Source organism: Miniopterus schreibersii (assembly GCF_964146895.1).
Source record: "Miniopterus schreibersii genome assembly, chromosome: 8".
In the NCBI taxonomy this organism is placed as follows: domain Eukaryota; kingdom Metazoa; phylum Chordata; class Mammalia; order Chiroptera; family Miniopteridae; genus Miniopterus; species Miniopterus schreibersii.
In genome coordinates this window covers 21,442,668-21,451,612 of record NC_138109.1, presented here as the reverse complement: position 1 = coordinate 21,451,612, position 8,945 = coordinate 21,442,668, and the positions used below count along the sequence as shown (strand labels likewise).

The 8,945-nt window shown below is 43.9% G+C and overlaps 1 protein-coding gene across 1 annotated transcript; it reads left to right on the top strand.

Annotated features, from left to right (window-relative positions):
- Positions 1-833: 833 nt before the first annotated feature.
- SNIP1 (Smad nuclear interacting protein 1) lies at positions 834-7,769 on the top strand. The gene is made up of 4 exons (XM_081144922.1): positions 834-1,119; positions 2,687-2,786; positions 3,690-4,285; positions 5,584-7,769. The coding sequence occupies exons 1-4, from the start codon at positions 899-901 to the stop codon at positions 5,846-5,848; spliced, it is 1,182 nt and encodes a 393-aa protein (XP_081001048.1). The 5' UTR covers positions 834-898; the 3' UTR covers positions 5,849-7,769.
- Positions 7,770-8,945: the final 1,176 nt, after the last annotated feature.

Below are 8,945 nucleotides of genomic sequence, written 5' to 3'. Positions count from 1 at the left end.
CGGCGCCTTGTTTACCGTCACCATGGAAACCCCTCTCCACGCCTCCCGGCCTGGGCGGGGCTTTGGAGTTGGGCGGGGCCCGCAGCGCCACGTTTCTCTCGGCTCAGCCTTCAGGAAAAGTTCCTCGGCGCTGAACTCGTCGGGATTCCTGCTCGCCCGGTCGCTCCTGTGCTCTTGGAAGCACGGAAACCAGGGGCTCGAGTCCTGCGCCGCGCCGAGCTCGCAATTTGAATGAGGTGGCAGATCACCTTCTCTGACCCCTGATTTTGTCATCTGCAAAGTGGGAGTCAGGAAGGCATCTGGAGTTCCCGCGTTTTAAAAAGCATTTGTTTTTAATTAAGTGGAGAAACGACAACATAACAGTTAAAGAATAAAGGGGAAGTACAAATGATTTGACCACGATATACCATCTATGATTCCTTCCTTCTTTCCTTCGTATTTCCAAACGTAAATGTAAGCACCGTTTGCGCACAATTTTGTATCCTGCTTCTTTCGTTTAACGTCTGGGTTTTGGGGGGGGTGTTTTTTCTTTGTCATAATAGAGTTTGTAGATAGCATTGCAAATGACAATATAACAATCATCTGTTGGCTAAATAATTTTCTACTGCTGGGCATTTAGGTTGTCTCGGTGTTTAGGAATTACTAACGACGCGGCAACAGCCCTGCGCGTAGGTTTTTCCCAGAAGTTGGTTTTTGAAACTTAAAACTCCCGCCTCCGGAGTCGCGTCACTACGGCCCCGCCCACAACAGAGTGGTCACGTGTTTAGCTTCTGCACCGCGAGGGATTCTGGGAGAGCGTGCACCCCAGAAGCGGAAGTCCAGGGGTCTACACGTCACTTCCTTTCTGCCAAAGGAGCGCAACGGACGAGTTTTTCCGTAGCTCCGCGGCTGTCTCAGCATGAAGGAGGTGAAGAGCGAGCGCGGGCGGGGGAGCCGGCGAAGGCACCGGGACGAGGACATCGTGGCAACGGCGGCGGTGGTGGTGAAACAAGAGCGCCTCAGCCCGGAGGCCGCGCCCCCCGCTCACCGCCGCCCGGACTCGGGCGGTAGCGCGTCGCCCCCAGCCGGCGAGCCTGGCCGCCCCGGTCACCGCGGGAACCGAGCCCAAAGACGTAGCCGGTGAGTGGGAAGCGGCCGGGGTGGACAGGGCTGGCGTTAGAAACACACCCTGATACTGAGCGCAGCGGCTTGGACTTAATTCTAAGGCGGTGGAAGTGACCCGGCGGCGCTTGTGTTACTGTTTACCTGTCACTGGCGTTGCAGCTGGGCGTTGAGGGCCTAATGGGCAGGAGCCCACCCTGTCACCGCTGTGTGCCCAGCACTTTGCTGAGTAAGGCTCAGCGGGATAGCAATGATCATTTTAGGTTGAAATGAAAAGTTTTCCCCACCTGCCTGCAAGTGGAGTATGGGCGGTGTCTTTACAAATACCTGCCCCAAAAGGCTTCCACGTCGAGGGCCTAGGGGATCTATCTGGTAGAATTCATGGGGGAAAGTTAGTCTCTTGCTAGACTTGTTCATTTCTTTATTCAATATAGTTTTACGGAATACCTGGTGCTAAAGACTGCCCTAGGTGCTGGGGCCGAAAGGGTGAACTAGATAGATGGTCAGTGGTCCTGGCCGGGCAGCTCAGTTAGAGCGTCCTCTCCCCATACACCGAGGTTGCCGTTGGTTCCGGGGTCAGGGCACATACAAGAATCAACCAATGAATGCATAGATAAGTGGACCAGCAAATCACGTTTCTCTCTCTCTCCTATCCGTCCTCCCCCCTCCCTTCCTCTTTCTCTCAAACAAACAAACAAAAAAAGATAGGTGGTCATTACCCTCTCAAATTGATGTCCTCCAACCCTGAGACAAAATAACTGGTAAATAAAGAAAATAGTTTCACTTAGTAACAAGTATTAGGGGTAGGTTAGAGATTGAGGGAAGTGGGAGAAGACCACTCTGAAAAGGTGCCGTTGGAGCTGAGACCTGAAGGGTAAGACTAATTCAGCCTTGTAAGGATCCAGGCAGGGGAAACAACATGGGCAAAGAACCTGTAGTGGAATTAATTGTGATTGTTTTATTTTTTTATTGATTGGTTTTAGTTGATCATTAGTTGATCATTGTGTGTGCCCTGACTGGGGACGGAAGCCGAAACCTTGGTGTATCTGGATGACGCTCTAACCAACTGACTACCTGGCCAAGCAGTTGTGATTGTTTTAGAAACAGAAAAAAAATCCAGTGTAGTGATCAAGGAGAGTGGTTGGAATGAGGTGGGAGAGGAAGGAGACAGAGCTAGAGTACTTGGGGATGAACTGAATGTGATTGTGGGGAGGGGTGTGGAGAGCTGATGGTGAGGAAAAAAGAATCAAGGATGACTTCTAGATTTTTGGCTTGGGGAGCAGGGTGTATGGTGGTGCCACTTACTGAGGATGGCAAAGACAGAGAGGAGAGGTTTTGAGGGGTTGGGAATCAAGAGCCATGTTACCTAAGTGAGGGAAGGTTTGGCAGGCAGTTACGTCTGTGGATCTGGAACTCCTGGGAGACGTTAGGCTAGGAAGGTGAAGCTCCTGATTCCTGTAGTGTAAAAAGTAGAGGCCTTCACAGACCTGGTGTCTGTATGGTAGGTAACCCTGATATGTGAAGGAAATTTATATGGGGGGAGGGAAATGGAGGTAAAATCCTCTGTGTTCCGTCCTTTTAACAGGTCCCCAGCCAAAAAGAAAAAGTCCTCAGGGAAAAGAAGCAAGTCTCCTCGGAGTAACAGAAGCCGAAGTCCTCACCACCCGACAGTCAGGGTGAAGCAGGTGTGTGGATGGAGATGTTTTGATGCTGGGTCTAAATCTAGAGCCTGTTACCATCGTAGCTCGAGTGTTGTATGTGTGCTCACCTGCACCGGGCTTTTCTCAGAATTCACTGGGTGTTTTTTCCTGCTTGTTTTGTTAAATGAATCTTTTTGTTTTGAGGTAACTGTAGATTCACATGCAGTTGTAAAAATAATACAGGCATATACTCTTTACCCCGTTTCTTCCAATGGTGACATCTATACAGTCAAGCTATAAAACATTTTCATCACCACAAGGATCCTCATGCTATCCTTTTATAGTCACACCTACTTCCCTCCCACTTTTACTCTCGATTCTGGCAACTGCTAATCTGTTCTCCATTTCTATAATTTTGTCACTTCAGATCTTACATATTTATTTTTATTTTTATTGATTTTAGAGAGAGAAAGGGGGGAGAGAGAGAGAAACATCGATCGGTTGCCTCCTATAGGTCCCTACCTGGGACTGAATCCACAGCCCAGGTATGTACCCTGACTGGGAATTGAACCATGATCTTCCTGTGCCTGGGATAATGCTCCAACCAACTGAGCCACACTGGCCAGGGCAGATCTTACATATTTCTTAAATGTATTCCTACGTATTGAATAATTTTTGGCATAAGAGAAAGCTAGCTTTCTCTTTATACATTTATCCTGTATGTGACTAGTTAACTCTGTTAGTTCTCTTTTCTGTATATGATTCTCTTTAAGTCTGCCTACAGGTACTCTTGTTTTTAGGGCTCTGAACATGGACTTGCACTCTTGGAGCTATAATTGGGCAACGGCATGGGCCTTGCCAAAGTTCAAATCACAAATGACTTTTTGAGTGCAGCTTTTTCGTAGATTGTGGACTGCCTTGAATTTACTGAATCTGTTCAAATTTCAGGAACGTGAGGATCATCCCCCCCGGAGAGAACGGGAGGATCGGCAGCACCGGGAAGCATCAGGACAGGAACACAGACGAGCTAGGAACAGTGATCGAGACAGGCACAGGGGCCACTCCCACCAGAGGAGAACCTCTAACGAGAGACCTGGGAGTGGGCAGGCTCAGGGACGCGATCGAGACCTTCAGAACTTGCAGGAAACAGAACGGGAGTTTTATAATGCCCGACGGCGGGAGCATCGCCAAAAGAATGAAGTTAGTACCAGCAGTAATGAGTCTCAGGAGTTGGCTCCTCCACCTGGTGGCAATAACAAAAACAAAGAGGTGCCTGTTAAGGAAAAGCCAAGCTTTGAACTTTCTGGGGCACTCCTTGAGGACACCAACACCTTCCGAGGTGTAGTCATTAAATATAGTGAGCCCCCTGAAGCACGTATCCCTAAAAAACGGTGGCGTCTCTATCCTTTTAAAAATGATGAGGTGCTTCCAATCATGTACATCCATCGACAAAGTGCTTACCTCCTGGGGCGACACCGCCGTATTGCAGACATTCCAATTGATCATCCCTCTTGTTCAAAGCAGCATGCGGTCTTTCAGTATCGGTAAGTACATTTTCAGAAACAAACTCGTGTGAGCAGAAGCTCGTGTCTCAGTTAAGATTACTAAGTTTTGTGTGCATGTATATGCAAAAGAATCCATACCCCTCATATCTGATATTTGTCTTGAGTATAAGTCTTAACTGCCCTTTGAATAATCACTTATATTTGTATAAGAGCATTGAACTTGGTGTTGGGAATCCTGCCACTGCTATTTGCCAGGTGCTTCACCTGAGACAAGCCACTCTCTGGGCCTTAGTTTCTGCCTACCTCACAGGGCTGTTAGGAGGGTTAAATGGAAATATAATTGAAAATGCCTGGCTTATGTGTTGGCTGTGTCTGTATCTTGATAGTTTGTATAGTATATCTCTTACCGTTTCATCCTCATAACAATCCTGTGAGGCTGATAGCACAGGTACTAATATCTCCATCTGACAGGTGAGAAGACTAAAGTTTAGCAAAGCCAAGTGACTTGCCTAATAAGTGATCACCATATTAGAACTCTGGTTCAAATTTAGCTCCCTTAATTCTGAAGTCCAAATCTGCTTTATTCCCATCAGGATGGGAGATAAAGTAAGTTGAAATATAGTTGTAAGAAGCATTATGTTAATTGTAAACAACACAAAAAATGTATTTTCTTAACTATGGCAAGAGGCCCTGGATTCTGCATATTCAGCTTTTTATAAAAAAATAAAATAAAAAATTTATTGATTGATTTTAGAGAGAGGAAGGGGGAGAGAGAGAAACATCAATTTGTTGTTTCACTTATTTATACCTTCATTGGTTGATTCTTGTATGTGTCCTGACTGGGGATCAAACCCACAACCATGACATATTGGGACAACGCTCTAACCAACTGAGCTAACTGGTCAGGGCCTGCATTTTAAGCTTTTTATCTACCATGAATTTCCCGCAGATCTCACCTTTTTACTAAGTATTATTTAACTTGCTTCTAATTTCTAGATTTAAGGTTACGTCTTCCCCTTGATTTCTTGGAGTTTGAACTTGAACTATGTTGAAGCCAGGTTATTTACTTCATCTAGGCTGTGTTAGCAAAAAGCTGGATGATCTGAGATAGGATTTGGCCCACAGTTTTCTCTTTTCCTTTTATATTGAATTTATTGGGGTAACGTTGGTTAATAAAATTATATAGGTTTCAGGTGTACAATTCTATGATACATCATCTGTATATTGTATTTTGTGTTCACCACCCCAAGTCAGGTTTCCTTCCATCACCATTTACCCCCTCTGTACCCTCGTCTGCCTACCCTCACCCCCCTTGGGTTTCTCTCTTTCTTTTCTAGGCTTGTGGAATACACCCGTGCTGATGGGACAGTTGGCCGCAGGGTGAAACCCTACATCATTGACCTTGGCTCAGGCAATGGGACGTTCTTGAATAACAAGCGCATTGAGCCACAGAGATACTACGAACTGAAGGAAAAAGATGTACTTAAATTTGGGTTCAGCAGCAGAGAATATGTTCTGCTTCATGAGTCCTCTGACACCTCTGAAGTGGACAGGAAAGAAGATGAGGATGACGAGGAGGAGGAGGAAGTGTCTGACAGCTAGCAAACTAATAAACAGCCCAGGCTCTTGAGACCTTTCCTTTCTGCGGAGGCTTTGTGATTGACTTGAGCACCGTGGCTCTCTTTGTAATGCCTCTTATTGCCTTAAGTCTTTCCTCGGTTGCTGACCAGCTTATGTTATAATGTAAGAAAACTGACTTATGTTTGTTTGAACTTTTTTCTGTGGCACATCAGCCACTTGCCTGTGGGCATATGTTTTCAGAACAGTCTCACCACATCGTGTTCTTGTAGCAGCATTGTGGCTTTAGTTGGTGCTTTTGGAACTGCGGCCTAGGAAACTATAAACCCTTGGCTAAAGGGGAATTGTGGCTTGTTCTCTTTGTACAGTTACTTTATTTATAGGCTTTGTGGACTGGGTTGGTTTTGTTTTTGTTTCTGGGGCAAATCCCTTAACAGAGAATCTTTTAAGCTTTGGTTATCACCAAAACAGCCTCCACTATATACCAAAGCTTTGACCTGGTTGAGCTCTTGAGTCACAGAAGTTGATTTTGCACTTCTTTTTTGGGGGGTGGGAATTTAATACATGACCTCATTATTGACTGTCGGACTTAAACAGATGCTTTATGGAGCCTGCTTAAGCATTTGACTGTACCAGGAAGATCATGACCACTGCCAGTAGGTGCTGATTTAATGTCACGAGAGGCTGAGATGCATCGAGGATGTTTCCTGTGAGAGAATTCTGATTTCTCCAAGGAGCATGTACATAACAATTTTAATCATCTTATCTGTTCTTCAACTTTGCATTTCTATTCAATGTTATCTCTTCCTCGTTTGAGAAACACACTATCATTTATGTGGCAGGGTCCTTGCTTTATTCTAACAAATGTACATGTCTAAAGGAGGTCGTGTAGTTTACATGTTTCATCTTTTTAAAAACATTTAAAGAGGTTGTATTTACCTTCTGAAGGCTGGAAAGCGTGGGAATTGCCCAGTTTCCTAATTCTCGACTAAAGGAATCTGTGTAAGTAGAAAATTCATAACTTACATATATATATATTGTCTGTATATATCTAATTGTGTGTGAAAGAGCCACATACTGATTTTCATATGAGAATGTTTTGTGATGTAAATGTAATACTACATTGTAGGCAAAGCCTCCCTGCATTTGAAGAGCAGGTTTTCATTTATATGTATTTTTGGGATAAAAAATAATAAAATTTGTAAATATAGCCCCATATCTTGGCAAGTGAGTGTTGGTCCTCTTGAAGCAGCAGTGTTTTCTGAATTGGCAGTGAAGAGATTTTCCTTCCCAGAATAGTCGGGAGTTGGGGCAGGTTATGCATAGTGGGCCTCATACCTGTCCTCACTAATTCACCCTCAGGTGGTTATGGGGGTGCGGGATGGAGAGAAAGAGATGATACAACCCAATCATTGCTGCTGCTAACTATTCCTCTTGGGTTGAAACTTACGATACTATTAGATTGTCTTCTTTATATTGTTTTTCCATTAAGGTCTCACAGACCCATGTGTGCTTGGGGGAGCAGCTGACTAATGTTTACTCAAAAGAAATGAAAAGATCCTCTTTGAAGAGTGAACACTTAATAAGGTTAGTAAGATGAAGGGAAGCTATAATCATGTAAGAGCAGTTACCATCCCCCACTGTGTTTTACATGAGCTACTGTAACAGTTATTTTTCTAATTTTGATATGTGCCATAGATCACATATTATATATGTGCATGTCTAAAAGGTGGGTTTCATTGTGATGGATTTTTCTGTTGATCCAGACTGATGGTTTTGTCTTTCAGGGGTTAGGCACTAATGTGGCATCTCACTCCAGGGCCTCCTTGTTCAGTTTGCTTCCTGGAGGCCTTGGGCTTTGCTTCAAACACCATTTTGGTGGACACTGATAGATGGCTATTTTGCCTACATTTTTCAATAAAGGTCCCAATTGTGGAGTGAACTGCTTCCTGAATTAAGAGACTCTTCATGCAAAATATCGAGGAAGATGCTTCCCCTTTCCTTTTTTTTTTTTTTTTTTTAAGAAGGAGGGTTAAAGAAAAGGCACTATTCCATCTCCAAAGCTAGATATCACCAGCAGGCTTCTCATTTGAAGATGATATAATCCTAAAGCTTTCTTCTTGAGTTAATTTATTGCTTAGAAACTCATGTTCACCTGAGCTCTTTGCAACTCCTTTATTTCCTACCCTTCCTTCACCCTAGTTGGCTTGTCTATAAATCATTGTCAAAATCAAGTTATCTGTAAAACAGCCCTTTGCTTCTGGGACCCCAAATCCTCTGATTCTGCAGAGGTGTGGGACAGAATCTTCAGATTTTCCCCATCAAGCCTTTCCCTTGTCATCTTCTAGTTCCCTTATTCTGACATTGACCAAGGACAGCTCATTAAGTGCAGCTGGTGATGTAACTTTCAAATACTTTTGTGACCTGGTGATAAGTGAAAGCAGAGTAATCAGATAACTGAAATTTTTAAAAAATTGAGTATGTCAGTATACAATACAGCTTGGTTTCAAAAAGCTTAGAACTTACATATTTTGGGTTGATTATCATTTAATATGGTGCCCAAATGGTTATATTTGTTAAACATCTTTCCCTTTGGGGAAATTCTTGGATGTGAAGAACAAAATGGTACAACGTTAATCAAAGCCTAAGGGTGACACTCAACATGCCAGCAATGCCTACTTGTGAGCCCAGTGTTCCTGGGAATGAGAGTTTATATCAACTGAAAAGGCTACTTGATTTAAAGGAAAGCTTTGAAATTGAAAGCTTCATTTGGCCTCTTAGGTGAAGTTGCCAGTGTCAAATGGGCAACAATATTAAGACAGTTGATTTGTTCATATGTATTCTGAAGTTAAAGTGAATTAATTCACTAAAGCAATGGTTGCATAAGCTTGCTATGCTAGCATTTGGTTTATAGCTATGAGTTAGAAGCTGGGAGCAATAATATGGAGGTGGGCTGCACTGTGGGCGAGAAATGGCATTTAAGAGACTAAGTGGATTTTGGACCAGTAGTGGAGGAGGGCATTATTTCAGACTGAGAGTCCAGGGGACTGCAGGATGTGGAAAGGATCTTAGAAAATTAACTTGTTTAGCTGAAGTTAGTGGTAGAGCTAGGAACCTTAGT

Coding starts and splice junctions, on each gene's coding strand:
- SNIP1 (XM_081144922.1), top strand. CDS start 899: ATGAAGGAGGTGAAGAGCGAGCGCGGGCGGGGGAGCCGGCGAAGGCAC. Junction 2,787..3,689: donor CGACAGTCAGGGTGAAGCAG/GTGTGTGGATGG, acceptor TTCAAATTTCAG/GAACGTGAGGATCATCCCCC. Junction 4,286..5,583: donor CATGCGGTCTTTCAGTATCG/GTAAGTACATTT, acceptor TTTCTTTTCTAG/GCTTGTGGAATACACCCGTG.